The 25,609-nt window shown below is 46.3% G+C and overlaps 1 protein-coding gene across 6 annotated transcripts in view; it reads right to left on the bottom strand.

Annotated features, from left to right (window-relative positions):
• Positions 1–25,609, bottom strand: part of NHSL2 (NHS like 2) — a 283,564-nt gene that overhangs the window by 65,213 nt on the left and 192,742 nt on the right. The window contains exon 1 of one of the 6 annotated variants that reach the window (XM_082377041.1): positions 14,450–14,608. The exons of the other annotated variants lie outside the window; for them this stretch is intronic. Coding sequence (XP_082233167.1) covers positions 14,450–14,492 — 43 coding nt within the window. The 5' untranslated portion in view covers positions 14,493–14,608. Of the gene's footprint in view, positions 1–14,449; positions 14,609–25,609 lie in introns of those variants that run through there. 6 annotated transcript variants of the gene reach the window in all.

Here is a 25,609-nt window from a genome sequence, read left to right as displayed (position 1 = left end):
AAGGAGCAGAGGGAATCTTTGCTCTGCTTCTATTTTCTTCTTTTTTGAAGATGATGAATTATTTTAAGCATACAGAAAAGTATTAGGAACAAACACATTTCCTAGTATTTACCCCAGAACATTTTCCTTAAAGAAATAAAATATTACAGGTTCAGTTGAAGCCTCTTGCGTCCTTCGCCAGTCGCACATTCCTCCCCCCAGAGGCAGCCATCCTCCTGAATGGACAGCCTATGATTCACATGCATGTTTTAAAATATACTCTGCATATGCTCGTAAACAGTATACAATATACAGTATTGTTTTGCATGTCCTTAAACTTTGTACAAATTATATTGAACCGTATATATCTTTCTGCAATTTGCTTTCTTTGCTCAACATTAGATTTGCGAGAAATAGCACGTTGATGTTGGTTCAGACATTTTTATGCTGTGTAGTATTCCACTGTTTCAATTTACAGTGATTTTATTTATCTGTCCTCCTCTTGTTTCTCAAGTTTTTGCTCTTTTAAACAACGCTGTCATGAACATTCATGGTATATGTGTCAGTGTCCACCTGCGTGAGAGCTTCTCTAGGATATACACCTAGGCGTGCAATAATTGAGGTAAAGGGTGGAAGTGTAAATTTTTAAGCCTTCTATGAGGGCAATATTCTTTTTTTTTATTTTTAAAAAATTTTTGGCTGCATTGGGGCTGTGCTCGGGCTTTCTCTAGTTGTGGTGAGTTGGGGCTACTCTTGTTGCAGAGCACGGGCTCTAGGCACGTGGGCTTCAGTAGTTGCGGCACGCAGGCTCAGTAGTTGTGGCTCGCGGGCTCAGTAGTTGTGGCTCGCAGGCTTAGTTGCTCTGCGGCATGTGGGATCCTCCTGGACCAGGGATCGAACCCATGTCCCCTGCACTGGCAGGCGGATTCCTAACCACTGTGCTGCCAGGGAAGTCCCTGGCAGGCGGATTCTTTTTTTTACTTTTTATTTATTTATTTATTTATTTATTTATTTATTTATTTATTTATTTTTAACATTTTTGTTGAAGTATAATTGCTCTACAATGGTGTGTTAGCCTCTGCTCTACAACAAAGTGAATCAGCTATACATATACATATATCCCCATATCTCCTCCCTCTTGTGCCTCCCTCCCACCCTCCCTATCCCACCCCTCTAGGTGGTCACAAAGCACAGAGCTGATCTCCCTGTGCTATGTGGCTGCTTCCCACTAGCTATCTACTTTACATTTAGTAGTGTATATATGTCCATGCCACTCTCTCACTTCGTCTCAGCTTACCCTTTCCCCTCCCCGTGTCCTCAAGTCCATTCTCTACGTCTGCGTCTTTATTCCTGTCCTGCCCATAGGTTCTTCAGAACCTTTTTTTTTTTTAAGATTCCATATATATGTGTTAGCATACGGTATTTGTTTTTCTCTTTCTGACTTACTTCACTCTGTGTGACAGACTCTAGGTCCATCCACCTCACTACAAATAACTCAATTTCGTTTCTTTTTATGGCTGAGTAATATTCCATGTATATATGTGCCACATCTTCTTTATCCATTCATCTGTCGATGGACACTTAGGTTGCTTCCATGTCCTGGCTATTGTAAATAGAGCTGGCAGGCAGATTCTTAACCACTGTGCCACCAGGGAAGTCCCAAGGGCAATATTCTGATATTTATCCAAACTAACTATTCATACTCTATTTGATCCAGTAACTGCACTTTCATAAAGCTAGACTAGGGAAGTATTCATACATGTACACACAGATTTATGTACAAGAACACTCATTGCCCCGTTATCAGCAATTGGGTGAAACTGGAAACATTCTCAACATCCATCAGTGCAGAGCGGGGCAGATGAACAACTTATGGAACCCCCACCATAGAGAATGCCTGGACTCTGGAAGAAAGCAACGTTAAGCAGTCCCTTTCTCACCTACTGCCTTGACTCTTGGACTGAAGAAATAATGTTGTTCACAGCACAGGGCCAGGTACCCGGGAGGTGACTTGTAACTGCTGGTGTATTAGATAGAGATACCCTCACTCCTGCCATGTGGAGACCTGGCCAGAGTCCCATGTCTGCAGGGAAGGTGCCTTTCCTGGCAATCAATTTCAATAAAAATAGGGAAATCGTCCAAGGAATAAATTAGAACTCAGGTTGTGGAACTATCAGAGGGAGACAGAATTCATAAGTGTTTGAAAGGAACATTTGTAAATTGATGAGGTGGCTTGCTTAGTCTCAAAGCTAAATGGCCAGCAGAAAGAAAAGGAAGAAAAGGCTTTTTCCTTTGGTAATGAACATCAATAAGAGGAAATGTTTGTGGTGCCTGGCAGTATTTGACTTGAGACATTCAAGCATATCTCTAGAACTGCAAGCACACTCTCATTTACTGGGAGCTTAATAGATAAAGCCAGAAGGTTTAACATTTAAAAATGACTTTAATAATCACAATAGATAATACCTCTTGAACACCTTTAAGTACCAGGCACTGCATTCTTTGTCTAGACTAGTTTTCCTAATGACACAAAAAGATAGATATATTATGAGATATATATATATATATAATATAATATAATATAATATAATATATATATATATATATTACCATTTTATTGGTAAGGACAGGGAGAGGTCAAGGAACCTGCCCAAAGCTGCAGCGTTAGTGATAGTCAGGATTTGAACTCAGGTCTGTCTGGTGACAAAGCCTGCATTCTTCTCCTTATAACATGCTGCACCTTTACATTGGAGACAGAAGTATATCAGAAATCCAGGTAATTCATTTGCTAAGTGTGGCCTTAGAGAGGGCTCCCACAATGCTTTGCGTGCCTGCCTCACCCATAGCCCCTTCTGAACAAAGTGTACAGAAGTGATTCCTTGATTCTGGATTATTATTTACTCATTCAATAAATATTTTGTTGAGTGGCTACTCTGTGCCAGGCACTGTTCTTTTGGTCATGACTGAATGAACTGGGGGACCTGTGCCTGAGTCAAGGGTAGCCACCTGCCAGCTGGCTCCGAGGGCGCCCAGTGGCCTGTGAGTGTTCTGCAGTGAGGACCCAGACAGACAGGTGTTCCAGAATGCAGAATGACCAACTGACCCGATGAGACTCCTTCCCTAGGTAATGTGATGTGAGACATACAGACAGAAGAGCACATGCAGTGGGGGAGGCCCAGAAGCCAGGAGATGCCCACAGAGACAGCAGTAAGCAGAAGCCATGGGAAGTGGGTAAAGCAAGACCACAGGGAGCAGCAGGAGAAGAAATGGCAGAGAGCAGCTGAGTGGGAGAAATGGTAGGCACTTTGCTTTCTTGTAAAGCACTGCTGAGGCATCAGTTGTGAAGAGTAGTGGCTGCCGGAGACGACTTCCTGTCCTTCACTTACACATGAATCCTTACACTCACGCCCTGCCACCCAGGAAACCAAGACACACCCTTGTTCTTGCAACCAACTAACCTGAAGTGTCTGGGAACCCAGACTGCACATGAGCTGTGCTTCCCAAGGCCCGGGCTTGCACTTCTGAACCTGGGTCTTGAGTTCTATATTCAGTCCTTTTGGTGTGTGTGTGTGTATGTGTGTGTGTGTGTGTGTGTGTGTGTGTGTGTGTGTGTGTGTGTGTGTGTGTGTGAATTTGGGAACAGTGGGTGAAAATACGTTTTGCTGGAGGCCCCGCTCTCCAGCAGAATGCCATCCAGGCTTCCTGGTCCTGGCTGGTGATGCACATAAGCAGGTCCAGAAGAGGTTCTGTGTGAAGCTGGAAGAGGGTGGCAAGAACCAAAAGGATCTCTTTGGGCAGTCCAGGACCTGCACCACATGGGTTTGTGGATCATGGGTAATTCCTGGGTGCCACTAGATACCTAAGGTCTTGGGGACACAATTTGGTGGATTAAATGCACCATCGGGCTGTTATGAGAGTCTCAACCATACCCATGGGGAACAAGTGGGCCATCTCTGCCTTCCCTGACTACACTCCCATCCCACCACTTCAGGTTTTCATCCTCTTCCTCTGGCACAGATGAAAAAATTTTGTTACCCACTGTGATGGGGAGAGAGGGTATGGAGGGACAGGACTCTCATGGCTAGTGGGAGGGTCAACTGGAACAACTTCTTTGGAGGACAGTTTGGCATTATCTGTCAAAAGTGTAAAATGCACATTCCTTTTATCCAACAATGCCACTTCTAGGAATTTACACTAGATACAAAGTACACACGAAGATACATGAACAAAGATATACATTGTAGTACTATGTGCAATAGCAAACTACTGGCAATAACCCCGTCAGTAGAAGATAGGCTAAACAGTGGTTCAGCCACACGATGGAATACTCTGCAGCCATTAAGAAGAATCATGTAGCTGAAATATGTGCTGATATGGAATGTTGTCTCTTCCTCTGCCCCATCCCTCCCTCCTTCCCCCCCACCCCCACACACAGACACACAGACACACACACACATACTCTCACACATAGAAGTGATCTATGTATACCCGTAGATCACTTCTGGAAGGACACACAAGCAACTGGTCTCTGTGGTTGCCTCTTGAGAGGGGAGCTATTAAAGTGGGGGCGGGGGTTAAGGGTAGGCAGGAGAATTACTTTTTCGCTAAATACTCCTTTTTACTGTTGAATTTCTTTTGCCACATGCATATATTACTTCAAAGACATGAAAGTAAAAAAATAAAGCAAAATTAATTGCAGAATTCTTTATCAATAGGGTGTTGGTTAAATAAGTTGCAGCATATTCTTACTAAGGAATGCTATATAGCCATTCAGAAGAAGAGATTCTGCCATAGAAAAATGTCCACAGACAGATTAGGTTAAAAACATCAAGGCTCTGTACAAGATGTATAAGAGAATCTCACTTATGTAAAAAGATATGTATACACATACACGGACATATTCATAGGAAAAGATCTGGAATGAGTCACAACATGCAAATAACAGATGTAGTCTCTGAAAGTGACTGGGCTTGACTAGGGGGAGGGGGAGGAGAGGTTAGGGGGGAACTTTTAGTTTTTTCTCTAAATGCTTGTTGATTTACTTGTGATTTTTTTGGCATAATGACTGTATTTTATCTCATAATACAAATATATAAATGGTAAATAAATGATGAGGAAAACAAGAAGTCCGATCTTAGAGGAATCTGCATTCTAAAGCTTGGTTTCCTCACATGCTCCTCTGTTCAAAAGCTGCCCAGCGACCTCACAGCAGGAAGGTCCAGCACCTCAGTCTGGCACTGGAGGCCTCCAGGTCTGGATCACCTCCCCTTTTCTTCCACTGCCCCTTCACACTTTCCTCTGTGCAGCCCAATTGGCCTCCTCACTCCTCACCAGGCCCAAGCAGGTGTCCACCTTTCTTCCCTATTCAATTTGCTTCCCTCATGCTCCACAGCTGGCTCTGCTGCCCTTCCCCACTCCCACTCCTTATTGACCTTCTGCTCATGCTTCATGGCCCTTCTCAAGCAAGTCTTCTGGAACCCTTCTGCCCATTAGTAATTGAGCACCACAGGGACTCATTTGGAGCTTGGGAAACTGCCTTGTGACATTATTTGGCCATCTTGTATTGTTATGGAAGCTTTATGGAAACATTTAACTAAAATATGGGTATCATGTTCTTGTTTACAAAGCACTTACATGACTATCACTTCATTGGAGCTTCCCGTCCATTCTATGAAGGAGGCAAGGCAGGTATTATGATTATTATTCTCATTTTATTGATGAGGAAACTGAGGGGCAGGGAGGCTTCTTCTTCAAGGTAACATACATAGAAAGTGGCCAAGAGGGAGCTAGGTCTGCCGGACTCACCAAGAACACCTGCTTTTGTTTTCCCAGCCAGAGTATATAAGTCCCTGGAGGTACATTTTCAACATTTCTGTGCACACTAAAGGGACAGAGGGAAAGCCAGCGGTGTTCTTATGAGAAGCTTACCAAACGAGACTGACAGTCAACCAAAGGGCATGTGGTGGGGACCTGCCAAGGGCTTAGGCCAGTGCTGCATGCTGAGGGACACCAGAACCATAGTACCTGTCCTCAAGGAGCTTACCATCTTCAACTGAGGCCAAACACGCTGAACAATTAGAATACAACCAAGTATGAAATAAATGTGATTTGAGGTGGTACACTGATGAAATTTTTTCTTTACATAGCCTAGCAAACCTGCAGCTTTGGGCAAGTAAAATCTTTTAAAAGAGAGTCAATTTTTAAAAAATTAGAAAATAGTACAGATAGCAAACAAAATTTGTGACAGAGGTACATGGATGACTGAAATTTGGGAAACTGTCATAAGCCCATTAGGATAAGAGATGGGCCAGGGACATAAAGTGGGAGCTCTGCCTGAGTGAAGCTCAGAAACTCAGCAAGGAGTTGGGAGAAGCCAACCTGGCTGGGACTGAGGGCACTGAGACTTGAAAGCTCCTTTTCAAATTTTGAGCCAGGCTAGATTCCAGAGGCTTCTGCTAACCAGTCTGGGAAGTGTGGGCTAGATCAGGAGTCATTTCAGTTCTGTGTGTGGGAGGAACAGTGAAAGTGGTGTTTTGAAAGACCAGTCTGGTGGATTCATACTGGATTTAGTATGGACTGAAGTGAGCCTGACAAGTGGCCCAGGTCTGTACTTGCTGGGTGCCCCTCAGAAGATGCCACCAAGATGTTAATGCCATGAGAGTCAGGCCTTGAAGCTAAAGTTAAGTTTCTTTCATGGAGACCAATATGGGAGTTGTGATTTGTCATGTATTATTTGAGGTGTTAAGAAAAATTATCTGCAGCTTGACACAGGGCAAAAAATATTACTGAGTGCCCTTTCAAGAACATAGGAGAGTACCATCTATGTGGTTGTTTGACTATTTGCTATTTAAAAAAATTTTTTTTAATTGAAGTATAGTTGGTTTACAATGTTGTGTTAGTTTCAGGTGTACAGCAAAGTGATTTGGTTATACATATATATCTGTATATATATATATATAGCTATAGTCTTTTTCCCCATTCTTTTCCATTATAGGTTATTACAAGGTATTGAATATAATTCCCTGTGCTGTACAGTAAATCCTTGTTGTTTGACTATTCACTATTAATTAAGGCCCACTCTGTAAAGTTAAACGTTAGCTTGTAGAAGATTGATTAGTTGCAAATGATTTTTGCCTGGTAGAAATGAAAATTATTTCTGTCTAGTAGGAAAGATAGCCCCAAGAGTTAAAGTTTTATTATCCTGTATAACTAACCAGTTTTGTATCCAGCTTTTTGAACTTATTCCAGTCTTCTTTTGAAGTCCCTCAAATCTTTTGGTCTCTCACACTTTTTTTTTTTTTTACTATTTTTTTAATGTGGTAAAATATATATAACACAAAATTTGCCACTTAAATCATTTTAAGTATATAGTTCAGTGGCACTAATTATATTCACGATGTTGTACAACCATCACCACTATCCATTTCCAAAATTTTTCATCACCCCAAACAGAAACGTTAAGCAGTAATTTCTCTTCCCCCTCTTCCCAACCCCTGGTAACTTCCAGCCTACTTTCTGTCCCTATGAATTTGCCTATTCTAGATATTTCATATAAATGGAATCATACAATATTTCTTTTGTGTTTGGCTTCTTTCACGTAGCGTAATGTCTTCAAGGTTCATCCATACTGTGGTATGGATTAGAACTTCACTCCCTTTTATGGATGGATAATATTCCACTGTATGGATATATCATATTTTGTTTATTCATTCATCCATTGGTGGACATTTGGGTTGTGAATAATGGACATTTTGGCTATTGTGAATAATGCTGCTATGAACATTAACATACAAGTATCTGTTCAAGTCCCTATTTTCAATTCTTTTGGTCATATACCTAGAAGTGGAATTGCTGGCTCATATGGTAATTCTATATTTAACTTTGAGGAACTGCCAAACTCTCATATCTTTTTTAAAACCAGCTTTACCACAATGTTGTTTCCTTCATCAATGAGTTCAATACATTTTTGATACGTGATCACTATATATTTCAATGAGAGTCATGTTTTTAGTTCTTTGAAAGTTATACTTTGATAAGGGCAATTTATCTACCTTGCTAATCTTTAAAGCATAAAATTGACTCCTGCACTCCATTTCGGCCCCTATTGCCTATTGCAAGCTCCCTACAAGGAAGTCAAGGAAATGAGTAGAAATGAGGGCTTCCTTGCCATGAGGCCAGCATGGTGTTTTGGTAGTTATAACAAGAGGGGAAATTTTAATTATGATCCCATAATAGTGATGGCAAATGAAATCACGCAGGGCTAGGCATGGACACAGGGCGTGTACATCTTTATTTTCACTGGGAACATATGGAGACTTTTCTCCTTCAGAACATAGAGCAACTGTTGGTCCTCTACAGTGTGACAGCTTCTGCTAGGAAAACGCTAGAGAAAAGTTTTGCTTTAGGTGAGCTCTGGGACGAGACAGGCCACAGAACTGAATCCATTGGGAGAGATGCTAGTATTCTTTGGGGGCAGCTTCAAACTTTGCCCTCATCAACATTTGACAGAAAATCTTTAAGGCAGGGAATGAAGAGGAGAAAGAAACTCAGCCTGCAGTTTGAGGAGGAGGGTGGGCACAAAGGTAGGGAGAGGGCACAGACTTGGGTGGGTCGGGGAGCAAGGGACAGCAACCCTGCCCAAGACACAGCTTCTCAATGGGGATTTTTAGTTGCTCCTGAGCGGTCTTTTATTCAAACTATACAATTTCCCCCATAGAGCATCTCTCCTGGAGTATTAATCACACATAGAATCAGAGGTATTCTTGGTTTCATACATTTTTAATGTTTCAAACCAAGAAAATTTTGCCTTTTTGAGTAAGGCTGAAATGAAAAAAAAAAAAAAAAAAACACATATTTTTCCCCCTCACAGCTCAAAAGGAACGAATTGGATTTTGATCACAATTTTCTCACTTTTGAGACAAGATATGGAAGAACAGATGAGTGTAATGGAAGAATTTCACAGGTGGTTAAGAATGTGCAGGAAAAAGAAAACCAGAATAAAAAGGAATGTCACTGTTATAAATATGATCAGAATATATCTATATCTGAAAGCATACCAGGCAAGTTAAGAAAATAAAGGTAAAAATCTACTTTCCTCTGACACCCTTATTTTACTCCCTCACAGGGCTGTGACAAGATGGAACATACGTAATAAGCACTTTGCAAAGGACTGCACGTGGCTTGGAGAGGGGCTGGGTGGTTTAGGCCCACCCACTAGGGGGATCTAAGCGGCAGTGGGTTCTAGAGAAAACCCCTGGATCTCAATTTTCGCATGTGAAGAGTGAAGACAAGAATTCATGCCTTAGAGGGTTGTCAGAAGGGTGGTAAGATAAGGCTTCCAAGAGAAGCAAGAACGAGATGCTGTGGCAGCATGGTCTGTGGGACACATTGTAGCCCCTACACACATTGTTCTGGAATCGTTTTTTTTCCATATCTGTCACCCCAATTATACCAGAAGTTCCCTGTGACTTGTTTGCCTCTGTGTCCTCCTTGCCTCTAAGCACGTTGCCTTGAACCTCATACTCAGCCATTCATTTTTTAACAAACATTTACTAGGCTCTTCCGGCCACCAACTCTTGACAGCTACATTCTGCCCTTCAAACCACTGCTCTATTCTCCCTGCCCTCCCAGCACTGAAGTCCCAGGGGGCAAGACAAGGCTCCTGTCGTGGACACAGCGATGCCCCCACCCAGACTCCCTCAGGACTGAGCACTGTTGGCTGACAGTCCTCTTCGAGGATTGCCCAGCTGCCTCCTCAGACCAGTGCTGCCTCGCCCAAGACCGTGCTCTTTCCCTGGGACCAGCCTGCATCTAATAACTGGTCCATATGGGCTGGTGTCAACGTCTGGGCCCCTCACCCTAACTCAGAACAACTCTGAAGGGCCAACCCAGTTCCAGAGCTCCTCACAGGGTCAGCTGAGGCTGTTATGAGCTGTCCCAGCCCAACCTTCTCCCTCGAACCAATCCTGCCTCCTTCTCTTAGATCCCAGGTGTTGATCCCAAAGGCACCCAGTAAACTTCTTACATGCAGCCTGCAACCGTGCCCCAGAGGCAGCTCCCGGGCCAGCTTTGTGGCCTGTGTAGGCTCTGGCTCAGCATCTGGGAAGTCTCAATTCCAAGTGATCCCAGGAGCTGTAACAGTCCCCAAGGCTCAGTCACTGTGCCCAGGCCTTACTCACAGTTACATTTTTATTCCTTTCTCTCTCTCTCTCTTTCTTATAAAATGCATTTGGAACCAATAGGGTGGAAGATATCAGCCTGGAAGCACATAATTATAGCCATGGGAGAGACTATAATAGAGAAATAAATGAACCTAGTGCTTAGCTGAAGGAAAGCTCCCTAGAGGAGGTACCATTTAAACTGAGTCTTGAAGGCTGAGTTAGGGTTTGATGGGTGGACAAGGGATGTGGGAGAGGCACTCCAGACACAGGGTACAGCATGTGCAAAGGCTGGCAGGCGTGAAAGGGTGTAGGGTGTGGGAGGGAAAGGAGTAAGGAACAACAAATTCTGGGACACTAGCGGGTGTAGACTGTGCAGGGCGCTATGGGTCACACTGAGGAACTTGGTGCTGAACGAATGCCACCTTCCAGTGTTGCCCAAGCTTCAGCTGTTTAGGAACCACTTTGACAAGTTTTGCCATATCTGCGCACTGCTGGTTCTATTTACTCTTCACTATCTTTTTCTCGACATGAATTTTTTTTTGCTTAAAGAAATATATATTAAAAAAATTTTATATGGCACCCAAGAACCAGAACAAAAAAGAGGATCTTTTGCCAGAAATAGAAAGTAACTGTAAAAATAAATACAATGGGAACAGAACAGAGTAATTAAATTCTATGTAGATATCATTGCCTGTCTTTGTCTTTGAGCCTGAGGCCTGCTCTAGCTCTGTTCCGAAGGAAGATTAGCAAGCATTACACAGGGTGAAGAATAGCATCACACTGAGACTTTCTCCTTGATGTAATCAGAAAGCTGGAAAGAGAAGGAAGCGAGAATCATTTTCTCACCATGTAATTTAATGTTTTTTAAAGATGCACCGTGTACCATTAAGATCACCTTGGCAGCCCCCTCCCTAGCGCTCGGCTGGCTATGAGAACAGTTGGTAAACAATAAAGTGCCCTACAAATGTGGTTGTTATTACCACGTGATTGCTTTGTCCATTGGCTCCGGGGCAGTCATTCTGATGTAGCTGCCCTTTCATTGGCTTAGTGAAGGTTTCCAAACCAGTGCCTGTGGCGACCATCATTCTCCATATTGTGCGAGAGAAAGCAGAAAGGGTGGGGCTGGGAGAGGGGCAGGACCCCGGGCATCCCAGGTTCTTAGAACTGTGAGGGCCTTTACAGAGCACCCTATCTTCCCACTTTACAGGTGGGGAAACTGGGACCAGAGGAGGGACACAATTTGTCTAAGGCCACAGAGGGTGTTAGTGTTAGTGGTCTAGTGGGCAGACATGGAAGAAAGAATCGTATAGCCTATTGTTTGAGACTTCTGGTCCTAGTAGCTGCTATATGTGAGGCAGAAGAGAACAGAATGTGGAAGCAGAGATAGGGGGAAGTCAGCCCATCACATCTGAGAGCACGGGGGCACCATCAAAAGACCTCCTGGGCTGGGCTCCACAGCTAGGGGCAGAGGTTGAGGTGGGCCTGGGGCCTGCGTAGTGGGCAGTGTGGACAGAGCCTGCAAGGGGCTCAAGCATTTGCAAAAGATACCCAAGGAAATGAGGGAGAACTGCCCCAAAGGGCAGTACCGACACAGCCAGAGGTGTCCCGGGACTGGGCAAAGCCACCGGGCTTTCTTTTTTTTGAATTTTTGAATTTTATTTTATTTATTTTTTTATACAGCAGGTTCTTATTAGTTATCTATTTTATACATATTAGTGTATATATGTCAATCCAAATCTCCCAATTCATCCCACCACCAGCCCCCCTGCCACTTTCCCCCCCTGGTGTCCATATGTTTGTTCTCTACATCTGTGTCTATTTCTGCCCTGCAAACTGGTTCATCTGTACCATTTTTCTAGGTTCCACATATATGCGTTAATATATGATACTTGTTCTTCTCTTTCTGACTTACTTCACTCTGTATGACAGCCTCTAGATCCATCCACGTCTCTACAAATGACCCAATTTCGTTCCTTTTTATGGCTGAGTAATATTGCATTGTATATATATATACCACATCTTCTTTATCCATTCGTCTGTCAATGGGCATTTAGGTTGCTTCCATGACCTGGCTATTGTAAATAGTGCCGCAATGAACATTGGGGTGCATGTGTCTTTTTGAATTATGGTTTTCTCTGGGTATATGCCCAGTAGTGGGATTGCTGGGTCATATGGTAATTCTATTTTTAGTTTTTTAAGGAACCTCCATACTGTTCACCACCGGGCTTTGGAGTTTGACAGGCCTGGGCTCAATCCTGGTTGTCACTTTCTAGCTGTGTCTGACTTTGGGTAAAGTCACTGAACTGCTCTGAGCCCATCTCCTCTCTGGAGATGATGCGGGTACTATTAGTACCTACCTCCTAGGAATGCTGTGAGGATCGCACAAGGCAACGTATGCAAAGTATCATATACAGGGTCCAGCACATTACTCAGCATTACTCCCTTCCCCCCTTCTATGGCCACAACCAGACCCCTGACAAGACATTTTCTTCTCTCCTGGCTCCCTCCCCTAGCCCAGCCGACCCCTTGCAGCCTGTCCTCTGATCTATTCTTGTGCTCACCTGCTGTCCCACTTATTGGGCTATGGGGTTCATAAGCAGTCTTTCAGGTATTTGCAGATAAGAAAGCTGAGGGGGCACACTACAGGGGGTGGGACGGGGACCTCTCTCACCGAGAGACAGAGGGGATGGTGGGTGCTCTGGGGCAAGTGGCCTGCACCCGCTGGAGGGAAAGGCTGGCTGTGGCTTCGCAGAGAACAAAGAAAAGGCGCTAGTCTCCTGTGGCGGCGTTAGAAGGCAGCGCCTTAAGCAAGTCCCTCCATTATAAACTACAAGGCGGAAGGTTAAATATAGCCCTTTCCAGCTGTCTAGGACATAGATTTATGAAATGTCAGAGTTGCGTTAGAGTGAGAAACGATCTTATCTCTGCTCTGTTTTTAGAGAGTAGAAAGGAGGCAATAGAGAAGAGAAATAAATCTGGACTTGCACCAGTGGGCGGTGGGCGGCCACTGGAAGATTTTTAGCAGCCGGGGCTGTTTTATAAGGTCTCACTCTGGTTGCTGAGTGGAGAATGGGTTGGAGAGGGACAAGAGTGGAAGCAGGGAGCCCAGCAGCAGGGAGGGAGATGGGAGTGCTGGACCAGAGGAATGGGAGGAGAGAACCCAGTGCAGGATGGGGCCGGCCCTGCAGGCCAGGTGCCCCTGGTGCCTCCCTCCCTCCACCCCTCCCTCCTTGGAAGAAGACCAGCTCTCACTTGCCCTTGTCTTCTCTAGGGCTCGCTCTGTTACTTCCCAAAGACACCCAGACTCCTTACTCCTTCGTAAGGCAGCCCATGGAGAGTCTGTTAGAGAGTTCCTCCTTGTCCACAGGTCACACAGCTCTGCCTCCTGAGCCCCCCTCAGCCCACATCTATTCCCTTTACCCTGTGACAGACCCTCAAAGACCTGAAGACCAAAGACCACTTTCCCCTGCTTCTTCTCCATGCCAAACAGCACGTAGTCCTCACAGTATTCAGTTCTCAGTGCCATCACTCTGCTTTTCAAACTCCTTTAGCTCATAAACTCCTTTTGAGCCTACCACCGAGGACCAACCCTTGTTCCTGCCAGCTACCTCTGTGGCCGTAACTAGAGCTTCCAGTACATTGTCAAGGGCAGGCAACATCCTCTTCACACAAACCAAAGAGGGGTCCCCTGGTGTGGCTCAGGACCCTGAACTTGATTCCAGCCTACTGCCAGGAGGTCTGGCTTGAACTGCGCTTAGAAAGCACTTGGTCCCTTGGCAGTAACCTGTGTTGACAGATGACCAGTGATAGGCACCCCTTTCCTGCCCCCTCCCGTCCGCATGCTTTGGTAGTGCAAAAAAATCAGCATTTTAGCAGGAGTCCAGGAGGTGGGTAAAGCCCCGAGATTGACTGAAAAGGCATTTTCCACCATGCAAGGGACAAGGCTTCAGAGAGCATGTTAAGTCGATTTATAGAAAATGAGAGATAGTATTGCTGACACATACACATAATTCTTCAGTCACTTTTCTTCTCCCTCTAGAATCCCAGATTATCAGGGTTGGGATGTGATCACATCCACCCTCTCCTCCTCCAGAGCCACCCAATTTTGAATTCCTTTTATAGCCCCTCTGCCAAGCGGTTATCCTGCCCCTCCTCGCATGCCTCTAGCACTAAAGGAACCCATCTTCCCCCCAAGAGGCCCAGGCTGCCTCAGGACAGCTCTGAGTGCACGACCCTCCCCCTCAGCGAGCCCCGATTCCTCCCCACGCCCCCTCTGCTGAGCATGCGACCCTGCTCCTCCTCCGACTCACCTCCCCGGCTCCAGAAGAGGGTGATAGCCTCGGCTCTCTCCATCCTAGCGGTGTGGACGACCAAGACTCCACATCCAGCAACTCCTCATGCAAGGGAGAAGCGTGTGGTGAGCCCACACTGAGGGCAGGGAGCCGAGGGGCTCCACGCTGTTCTGAATCCCGTCCCCAGGCTCCTCAGCGGACACCCAGGGACTCTTCCTGAACCCCGTTTCCCAGCACCCTGGCTGGGTCAGTTTGGCCCTATCGGTCACATGCTCTGTTGCCCGTAAAGTTGTTCCCAGGCTGCCCAGCCCAGGGAAGGCGAAGCAGGATTCAAAGAGTGAGTTCCCTCTCTCTCCTTTTCCACTCCCCGCTGCCCCCACTTGCCTGCCCCCACTTGCCTGCCCACAGCCACAGTGGTCCAGTCCGTCCCGTCACAGCGAGACCTGTCTGTGAGTTGGTGCTGTCTTTCTCTAGGAAAGGTTCTCGGCCAAAGGCCCGAATCAGAGCCACACGGAGGGCTGACCTCCCGCTCGGCTGCTGTCCTACAGTGAGGGGAAATGAGCAGGAACTGGCTGTCTGAGTCAGCGCCCCTGGTCTATTGTCACCGCGCGGGCCCCTTCCTTCCCAGAGGAGAGACGTGCGGAGAGATAGGCCTTGTTTTTTGCAAGCCTCTCTTGAACACACACACTTTCTCTCTTGGCCTGGAACAAGGCTGTGCACTATGGCCGAACACAATTCAATTCAGTTTCCCCAACTCCTAGCGAGTGCCTACTCTGGCAGAGGATCACGCCTCCAGCACATAACGGTCGTGTCCCAGCATCCTCGCCACAGACAGAGGAGCTAATGATTACGAGCCCCAGTAACTGGGGAAGAAACTGGGGCTCCAAGAGGGAAAGGGGCTTTCACAAGGTCCAACAGCCAGAGAATGGTGAGACTCAGAGTCCAACTTTGCTCTCCATAGCATCAAGTGGAGGATCCTGCTGCCCTTCCTCATTGCTTCTCCCACCTCCACCCTGCCAGCATCCTAGAATCAGCGTTGCAAATTCTAGCAAAGCCTATTTCCCAGGACACAAAGCAGGAGAGAATTGCTGGCTTTAAAACATACCTTGTTCAAATTTGTTTCTGTGTGTTTAGAAAAACAAGGTCCTGGGAAATAAGCTATGTGCGCCAGAAGCTCATTGCAGAGGGACTCCATGACCATACCTGGCAAAAGGAGCACAGGCGGACGGACGGCGCCCTGTCCCAGTAACCAGCTTTTAACTGGAAGAGAGGCATCGTGGGTTCTTTCTCACAGAGTGAAGACCTAGCCAGAGCTTTGTTCTCTTTTCCATTTTTGCCAGAGATGCAAAGAGACAGGGAAGCAGCTTGAGGGAGGGAGTTGGGGGTCTCCACTGGAGGAACCACCTTGTTGCCTCAAGTACAAGGATGCTGAGCCCCTCTTGTGCTGACAAGACTCTCAGCTCCTCGAGGGCAGGGCTGTGGGTCTCTGGAGGCTCCACCCTCAGAACATATTTGTGTGGCTTGGGACAAAAACCCATCTAAAAAGACTGACGTGAAATTTCCAGGTAAGGACAATGGGTTGTGCCCCCAAGGTTGGTAGAAGGTTAGCTTCTAGGAGCAAGGACCTATTGACATCATCAATCGCATTCAAGAATTTAAGTAGGCTGAGGATCAAGCAGTGAATATGCACTGTTGCAACATCGAAAGGGTAGCTTGGCAAGGCCAGCTTCCAGAGGCCAGATGACAACAGGTTAAGGAGGGAAACGGCAGGGAAGGGGAGACACCTCAGGGAGTCTGGCTGTGGTTAGAGACGAAAGAGAGCCATAGTTAGAGGGAGAGGCAGAGCTACGGCTGGGAATTAGATGTTTGTCAAGATGGGAGAGATGCTGTGTGTGTGTGTGTGTGTGTGTGTGTGTGTGTGTGTGTGTTTTATATATAGATATATATGTTTGTTTATTATTTTTGTGTCAAGATTGCTGGGTTTTTAAAATAAATTTATTTATTTTTATTTTATTTATTTTTGGCTGCATTCGGTCCTCATTGCTGCATGTGGGCTTTCTCTAGTTGTGGCGAGGGGGGCTACTCTTCGTTGTGGTGCGTGGGCTTCTCATTGCAGTGGCTTCTCTTATTGTGGAGCATGGGCTCCAGGTGTGCGGGCTTCAGTAGTTGTGGCACGTGGGCTCAGTAGTTGTGGCTCACGGGCTCTAGAGCGCAGGCTAAGTAGTTGTGGCGCATGGGCTTAGCTGCTCCGTGGCATGTGGGATCTTCCCGGACCAGGGCTCGAACCCATGTCCCCTGCATTGGCAGGCGGATTCTTAACCACTGCGCCACCAGGGAAGCCCATGCTGTGTGTTTTTAAGTCGAGGAGCTTCCATCAAAATTGCCTCTCGGGCTTCCCTGGTGGCGCAGTGGTTGAGAATCTGCCTGCCAATGCAGGGGACACGGGTTCGAGCCCTGGTCTGGGAAGATCCCACATGCCACGGAGCAACTAGGCCCGTGAGCCACAACTACTGAGCCTGCGCGTCTGGAGCCTGTGATCCGCAAAAAGAGAGGCCGCGATAGTGAGAGGCCCGCACACCGCGATGAAGAGTGGCCCCTACTTGACGCAACTAGAGAAAGCCCTCGCACAGAAACGAAGACCCAACACAGCCAAAAATAAATATAAAAATAAATAAATAAATAAATAAAATAAAAAACTATATGTTCCCTCTTTTAAAAAAAAAATTGCCTCTCATCCTACCCTCCACACCCCCTGCAGGCTGGACTTCATCTCAGACCAATTAAACCAGAATTTCTCAGGGGTGGTGCCCAGGAGTTGATAGTGTTTTAAATCTCCCCAGGCTGAGAATCATCACCCTAGTTCTTGGTAGAGACTGAAGTCCAGTCTTAGCCCAGCTAGTGGGTAGAGGGGAAAGTGGCCTGACTCTCTTAGCTCCCCTATGTTGGCAGCGTAGCAGAGTGGTTAAGAAGACAGATTTGGGAGCCCTACTGCCTGGACTTGAATCCCAGTCTCACTTGTGCGCCCTTGGACAAGTTACTTACCCTCTCTGAGCCTCAGTTTCTAATCTATAGATTAGTTATATAAACTACAGTTTCTGAACTATACATCCCTTTAAAAGATAATAAAAGTACCTATACCATCAGGTTGTTGTGTGGATCAAATGAGTTAATATCTGCAAAGTGCTCAGGATGCTGCCTAGTTTGATAGAAGCTATGCTGGGGCTGGCCCGTGTCTTCTACTATCTCTCCTGCACGTCCACCTAAGGCTCAGGAGAGCCTCCCTTCAAAAATGTTGGTGGTCCTGCCCTCGGCTTTGTCTCCCATCAGCTATCATCCCTGGCCTGTCTTGCACAGGCTGGATTCTGTCATCCCCCTTGGCAGCTGCTTCTCACCTGGGCTCCTCTAGGCTGGAGCTGGCTGCTGTTGCTGTGATAGGAACCACCACCACGCATGAGCAGAGCCACATTGTTTGGAGTGGGAAGACTCCACAATTAGAGTCTCTCGGCCGATATCTGCCTTTTGTTTCTCAACTCAGGTTTCTGAGTTCTTCTGGCTGGAGTCAGGGCAAACTATTGTCCCTGGGTGGAGAAATGATTGGTGTGTGTCAGTTTCCACAACACAGACTTCAATTTGGGGGGGTTGGAGGCCTGATGATGGTGGGGGAAGGGGCTGTCTTCATCCTCAGAACCAGCAGTGTGACCTTGGGCTCTCTGGATCAGGACTCTGGCTTGGGTGGCCACTGAAAGAGATCTCAAACTTTCCCCTTTTGCCCTTTCCCTTGAGTAGACATCTCCTGTCCCCCAAGCCAGGCCCTGAAGCACCCAAAGAATAGGAAAGAGCTGGTGACAGAACCAAAGGTTGGGGTAAATGTCCAGGAAGACAGCCATGGAACAGGGGCAGGGGTAGTCAAGAGTCTGGAAAAGGAGACGGGGTAAGCATCGTGTTCCACAACAAAAGTAAGGGCAGAAGTGTGAGGAGCTAAGCCACGAAAGTCAGAAATCCCAGAAGCCAGGCCCCCAAAGCCAGGTCCCCAAAGCAAGAGCAACGTTTCAGGCTGCTGGGTGGGTGAGAATATTTCAAAGGAGCAGTATGCTAGACATGGTATGTGCCTTTTATCTCCTGTGTGGCACAGGAGAGGGGCACATCTTCTCCAAGGCAAGCCTAAAGGGGCTAACCAGCAAACCGTGCCCCCCTGCCCCATCCCCCAACCTCCAGGTCTACAAATTCCACAAAAGGAGTTCACAGAGGTGGCTCTGTGCCACTTTCCCCGATGCCAGAAACGAGAGGCAGAGAGCACACTGCACTTGGATGGCAGGGAGCAATTGGGAGCCTCAACCTGCTTCTGGGACCCCACAGCCCTCCATGTGCACTCTTGGAGAATTTGACAGGAGATTGTTAAATAGAAAATCTGCTGTTGGGAGAGATGAAGGTTTCATCAAAGACCATTTACTCGACAGGGATGCAGATGGCACTTGGGAGGCCATGTCAGCCCAGATTGTTTGGAAGTACTGCCCAGGGGTGATGCAGAGCTGACCTGTCAGCATGCAAGACTCCCTTCCAGGGACATCCTTCCTTGTCATCTCAAGCATCGTTTTTGCCTCTTCTCCATGTCAGAGCCTTGTCTGTTTTCTCCCAGTTTGGTCACATGGCCAATGTGGCACAGTGTGTCTCCACCAGAGTGATGAGGAAATCCCAGAGGCCACGAGGACATCTCTTGGGCACTGGTAACAGCGGTGGGTGGGGGGAGCGGGGGTGGAGAGCAGCTGGACTGTGACCCACATCAATCGCATCTCTGTAGCTAGGTAACTGTGGGTAACCGCTAGGTAACCGCACTTGTGTGGGTCTATAAAATGAAAGGTTTGTGGGAGATAAGTGGTTTCCAAAAGCATATCTCACCTTTTAAAATACCTGGGTCCCACCATGATAGACAAAATGTCTACTTTTCCCATGGAAGACTTTTTAACGTTGACATGCAAAAATCATAATATATACACACTGTGCTCCCCCAGGACTCCCTCCACACCCCTCTTGGCACCTGTTGAGAAGCTCAGAATCAGGTGATCCCTAGAGACCCCTCCTACTCTGACAGTTTTAGGCAGTAATGATGGCAGCACACTCATGCTCCTTGCTTACCATGTGCCAGGGGCTTTGCACGCAGCACCTGGTTTCATCCTCACAACCACCTTATGAGGTAGACACTATGAATCCTACCAGACCAAGGAGGCAGTGGAGACTCCGAGAGCTTAGGTCACTTGCCTAAAGGCCTACAGCTAGTACGTGGCCAAGTCTGGCTGAGAATCCAAGCAGCTGTGGAACTCTTCGCCATGTTCTGTATCAATGATTCTAATCTCTCCATGAATTTTAAGCATTTTAGAGGAGAAAAACCTACAACATTGCCCCAGTTATTCCCCAACCATAGCTAAAACCAGAAAGCTTCACTTGCTTCATCAAATTTCAATGGCATCCTGCAATCAGAGAAGATACCTGAAACTACCCAGCAGCACAGGCCCAGCCTGGCTTTGCTGTCAACTGAGGTGGGACAGTGGCAAACAGTACCTATTACTTTTGTTTCCAAGTCTTTGTATCTCTACCATGATGAGACTTTACACTGTGTGGCATTTTTACACCTCACACAAAAAGCCCTTTAAAACATGCTGTGCCATTTGCTCCTCACCACAGCCCTGTAAAGTGGTGGTGGTGATTATCATTACCCTCTCATGACAGATGAAGAAACTGAGGCTACAGGAGTAAAATAACTTCCTCCAAAGACCCTAAGCAAAGGCCAGAGCTTGGATTCGAACCTGAGGTTTCCCACACTAAATCCGCACATTTCCACGTTCCCTGTGGCTGCTTCTCTCCATAAAAAGAGATGCCGACTTTTGCATTTATGTCTTTCAAGTATATTTGCTGGCTCAGGGACGTGATATGATTTGGTCTCTCAGCTTGACAGAATGATTTGCCAGGGTAATTGTTCTATATGTTAATGGTTTTTATTTTTCTTTGCACAAACATTATAACAACATTAATGGAAGTCTAAGGGAAAAGAAAAAATCACCAATAAGCCTGCCACCCACAATAAATCAAGTTTTGCTTTTTCCACAAATTCCCTTCCAGCCCTCGCTCGTGTGTAGACATGCTTTTTTGCAGGGTTTGTAAAGCTCAGCCTAGATAAAATTTGGTATCGTGCCTTTTGTATGTTATACTTTACTAAGAGCATTGCCCGTGTTGCTCAACTATCTTCATAATTAGCTCTTTGGCGGCTCCACCTCACTTCAGTGAGGTTGGCGGCACCAGGTTCACTTAGCCATTCCCCTATTATTTGACAGTAGGGTGGTCACTGTACTTTTTTTATACCCGCTTTTTGCTTCCTTCTAGTTCTGGCCCAAGGAATGTGGGAGTATCACGATTGGCCTCAAGCCCTGGGTCCATGCCTCTACCTTCAACATGTCTCTCAGCTGTGGGAGGTGAGGAGCACCAGGAAATATTTTGTTTGGTGGCCTAGGGTTTCAACTTCCTCCATACCTTCCAATGGGCTCATTAAGTTGGGTTAGGAATTATGCCTTTGGGAAGACGGTCCCCAGGGGGATAGACACCATTTGACTCCCTTATAAGTCTCTGCCCCTTCAGCATCCATCATACTGAAATCAAGGATTGTGAGAGTTCCATAAGCTTGTGACTATGAAAGGGCCAGGTCAACTATGAAAATGCCTGGCAAACGCAATGAGATGATTTCTTCATTGTGTTTAGGTACAGAGGAGAGAATGGTGGACTCATTTCCATTTTGAAGCACAGATCACCTTGCTTACAGTGCCGGCGTGGCTGCTTGGTGAGGCAGAGAGGGGTTGGAAAGAAGCATGATACCAGTTGTCTCTGCATCGGAAGCCCCTCTTAACACCTGGTTTGGGCTTAAATTCAAGAATCCCCCACTTTCTCACTATCTCAGGAATCCTCAGCTCTAGCTTCTGGACCCAACATGGAGCCTCAAATGAGTTCAATTATTCCAACAACACAAACGTGTCATCAGACACACATATGGTGGGACTTCTACAAGGCTTGGAATTGCAGTCCTTGTTGCTATAGAGATCTGCTAGCCTTACCAGCACAGAACCACAGAACCCTCCTTTCACCATAACCGATCCCCAGGGTTACTAACTCCTGTCACAGATGCAAAGATGCTGAAAAGCACATGGCATGGCACAATGGGCACAAGCTTGATAGTCAGAAAGACTTGGCCTCAAATCCTGGCTCTGCAACTTCCTTGTTATCAGACCATGAAGGAGCTCACCCCCTGAGTCTCAGTTTTCTCCTCTGTAAAATGGCATCAACAGTCCCTGCCTGACCAGCAGAGACAAGACTACCCATGAGCAGAGGTTACCCCCAGCAAGTACAGGTCAGAGGCATTCTGGGAGAGAAGGGGAGAAGGGGGCAGATGGGAAGTGAGGGGTACATAGAGAAGGAGGGAAGTGGGGGTGGTGGGGGGAAGGGAGCAGTGAAAGTTGGTGTGGATCATTTACCAGGAGAGATTCATCAAGTCCAAGACTGTGACTTGGTCATCTCACCTCCAGGCAAACCATTTTTGAAAACTGTTTCACAGAACAAATAGGAGCTATACTAATGGGAAGTTGAATGCAATATGTGCTAATTATTAAAATAAATAAAACGTTTCTCTATCGTTTTGCAAAAAACAATCCCCCCCCCAAAAAAAACCACTCCCTGCCTGGAGGTTGTTCTGAGGGTTAAGTAAAGTTGTGGAGGAAATGTGCTGGCATTTATATACAGGATGGATAAACAACAAGGTCCTACTGTATAGCACAGAGAACTATATTCAGTATCTTATGATAAACCATAATGGAAAAGATATAAAAAAAGAATGTATATATATGTATAACTGAATCACTTTGCTGTACAGCAGTAATTAACACAACATTGTAAATCAACTATACTTCAATTTTAAAAAGTGCTGGCATACAGTAGATGTGTGATATTGGTTCCATGTCTCTTCTCTGTGGGATACTGGTTCACACAGATGGTTCATATGTGCACAGGTATGCACATGCTGTGTAGTTAGGGTGGCACTAGCATGTATCTTCCCTCACCCCATACAGATTCACAGGGCAACAGGGCTACACTTACTCAAGAGGTGAAAGGAGGTGTGAAGGTTGAGGGGAAATCAATTCCAACTCACGAGCCTGGTAGACAAGTCTTTCCAGGGTCAAAGCAACCTATGCTCTAAGGTCATGTTGGGCTTCCACACGCTGTGACTACCCTGCCCCCACCCCCCATCTCCACCTGCTTTGTAGCTGCACTGGCTGCTCCCCACGGTCCCCCACACATGCCAAGCTCACTTCTGCTTCCATTCTCAGGGCAAGACCCATGGTGTTCCCCCATCTGCAATCATAATCCCTTGTATCATTTGAAAAGCAATCCCAACTTTCTAAAAGCTTCCTAGCATCTCACACCACATCTTCCCAAGCCCCCTTGGCAGGGGTGGGGTGGTGTGTGTGTGTGCTAAGGATCACCTTTAAGGATTTATAGCTTTTATAGCTGAAGGATGGAGGTAACAGAGGTGAATGACTTGCCTAAGATCACCCTGCTGGTTCACAGGCAAGAGAAATGAGAACCCAAGCCTTCCAAGGCCTGGTCAACAGCTTTTCTCCACCCTCTGGTAAACAAATTTTAGCCCTTGCCTTAGAAAAGCTCACATTTTACTAGGGTAGATAAGCATGTAATAACAACCATAAAAATGACAATGCCTGAAGGAAACCAATCTGAAAAGGCTACATACTGCATGATTCCAACTATATGACATTCTGGAAAAGTCAAAGCTATGTTAATATTATAATGATCAGTGGTTGCTAGAATGATTGGCGGTGGTGGTGGTGGAGGGGAGATGGAGGTGGAGCACAGAGGATTTTTAAGGCAGTGAAAATACTCTGTATGATACCATAACGATGGATACATGTCATTATACATTTGTCCAAACCCATAGAATGTACAACGCCAAGAGTGAACCGTAATGTAAACTATGGACTTTGGGTGATTATGATGTGTCAGTGTAGGTTCATCAATTATAACAAATGTACCACTCTGGTGGGGGATGTTGATCATGCAGGAGACTATGCATGTGCGGGGGTAGGGGGGATATGGGAAATCTCTATACCTTCTTTTTAATTTTTCTGTGAACCTAAAACTGCTCTTAAAAATAAAAGGCTTTATTTTTAAAAAGACAGATGAAAAGCACATTGAAAAAAAAAAGACAATGCCAGCAATGATAAAATTATGTACAAGTTCCCAAATTAGTACAGAGGAGGGAAGGATGAACTCTGTTAATTAATTTTGTATGGAGGAAGGAGGTCGGTCAGGTAAGGCTTTAAAGAAGAGGTGACACCCAATCAGGGTTTTGAAGGATGACTAGGAAATTGCCAAGAGAAGATAGGTGGTTAGAGGCAGGGGTCCAGGCAGAGAAAAGTGCACTTGTGAAAGCATGGACGTGTTGAATGGGCATGGTGTATTTGGGAAACCACAAGTTATTCAAGATGGCTGGATCATCAAGTTCAACAGGAAGTGACAGGAGGTAAGGCCACAGAAGTAGGCGGAGTCCAATCATGGAAGGTCTCTAAGTTGTGCTAAGGAACATATAATTTACCCTAGAAACTGGTGCTTCCCAAACCTTAGGCAATCCTGCTTTACATTCTCAAATATTTCAGTGCACCTATACTACTATTTACTTAGCCATTTTATTAAAACAGATTCACTTTAAAAACACTTAATCGTGCCCTAATAAAAAATATATGAGAAACCACAGGTTGGATTTGCTAGTTATATTTTTTCCTAATACACATTAAAATATAGCCAGAACTCTGAAAGGTGAAAAAAGTTTTATCTATACCACCTGCAAATGATTCTCTGGGCCACTTGGGACATGTTGGGAGCAATCCTGATCTCCCTTCTGCAAATTAGCAAGGCTTGGCTTCATAGCAGGGGAGTGCAGGGGCAGATCATTCTGGGGGCTGTGCTATGCATGGCCAGGAGAAGGGCAAATATGGAGGCAGGGAGCCTAGTTCTGGAACGGGCCAGAGATAACAAAGGCCTGGACTCAGACATTGACAGTGGGATAAGAGGAGGGGCTGCCAGGTCTCAGAGGAAGACTCAACAATAAAGATTTGTTGAATGAACGGATGGATGGGTGGGTGGATGAGTGAAAATTGTAAGTGTGAGGTGAGGGAGAAAGAGGAGGTGACTCCCAGTTTTCTAGTTTGGGTTCCTGGAGAGATGGTGGTGTCACCAAGAGAAAATGGAAAAGAGAAAGGAGGGCTTCTCTGCAGGGGCAGAGGGCGGTACAAGAAGATGTGCTCAGCTGAGTGTGAGGCCCTCGTGTGATATTCAGGTGGAGATGGAGCAGTTGACTATGTTAGTTTGAGCTGGAGGTAGAGATTTGGAGGCCAGGCCTCTGGAGGTGGTCTCTGGGTGTGGCCTTGACCGCCAGGGGAGAGGGTGCAGAGTAGGAGGAGACACAGGCTGAGACAGCGCTCTGAGGAAAGGAATTTGCAGTAAGGGTGGGCAATGGAAGAGGTACTTTCTTTCTCCACAAAGCCTTTCCTCATGACCTCAGGACAAACTGCCTCCCATGGCCAGGGCCTCGCTTCCTCCCTTAGGCCACTAGCCAGCTTTTTCCTGTGTTTCCCTCCTCTCCTTGACCAGTCTGTGGGCAGCCTGGGGCTAGGAGGCTAACCAGGCTTTCTCTAGTTAGCCCAGTGGGCATGAATGTTCAACCAAGGCTCCTGGGACTGCCTAGGGATGCGGAGGGTGAAGGTACAGTGCTGGGGGAAGGCAAGGGCCAGGAGGCGAAGTGGGGCAGGAGGTGCAGTGAGGGGTGGGGGGAGAAGTGGTCATGAGACCACCTCCTCAGGCAGCCAGAAGCTGCTCCTGTAGCTACTGCCTCCAGGATGATCCTGGATTGGAGCTGCCATTGAAGATGCGGAGCAATTTTTAAGAGATGAAATGGCAGCCAGTAACCGTCCCAAGCTGTAGCACCAGCAGTTATGTGGAAAGTTATCCTCAAACTCCTGTACTGGCCTGTACAAGTCATCTCCATTTAATACCAGCAGGTCCTGAGCCTCCAGCTCTGTGGCAGAGAAGCAGGAGGTGGTGGTTGGGCCATTCACTTAGTGGTGTCCT

The sequence above is a fragment of the Balaenoptera borealis genome (genome assembly GCF_965194805.1).
Source record: "Balaenoptera borealis genome assembly, chromosome: X".
NCBI lineage: Eukaryota > Metazoa > Chordata > Mammalia > Artiodactyla > Balaenopteridae > Balaenoptera > Balaenoptera borealis.
The sequence above is the reverse complement of the archived record's forward strand: the minus strand, read 5'-3'. Positions and strand labels throughout refer to the sequence as shown.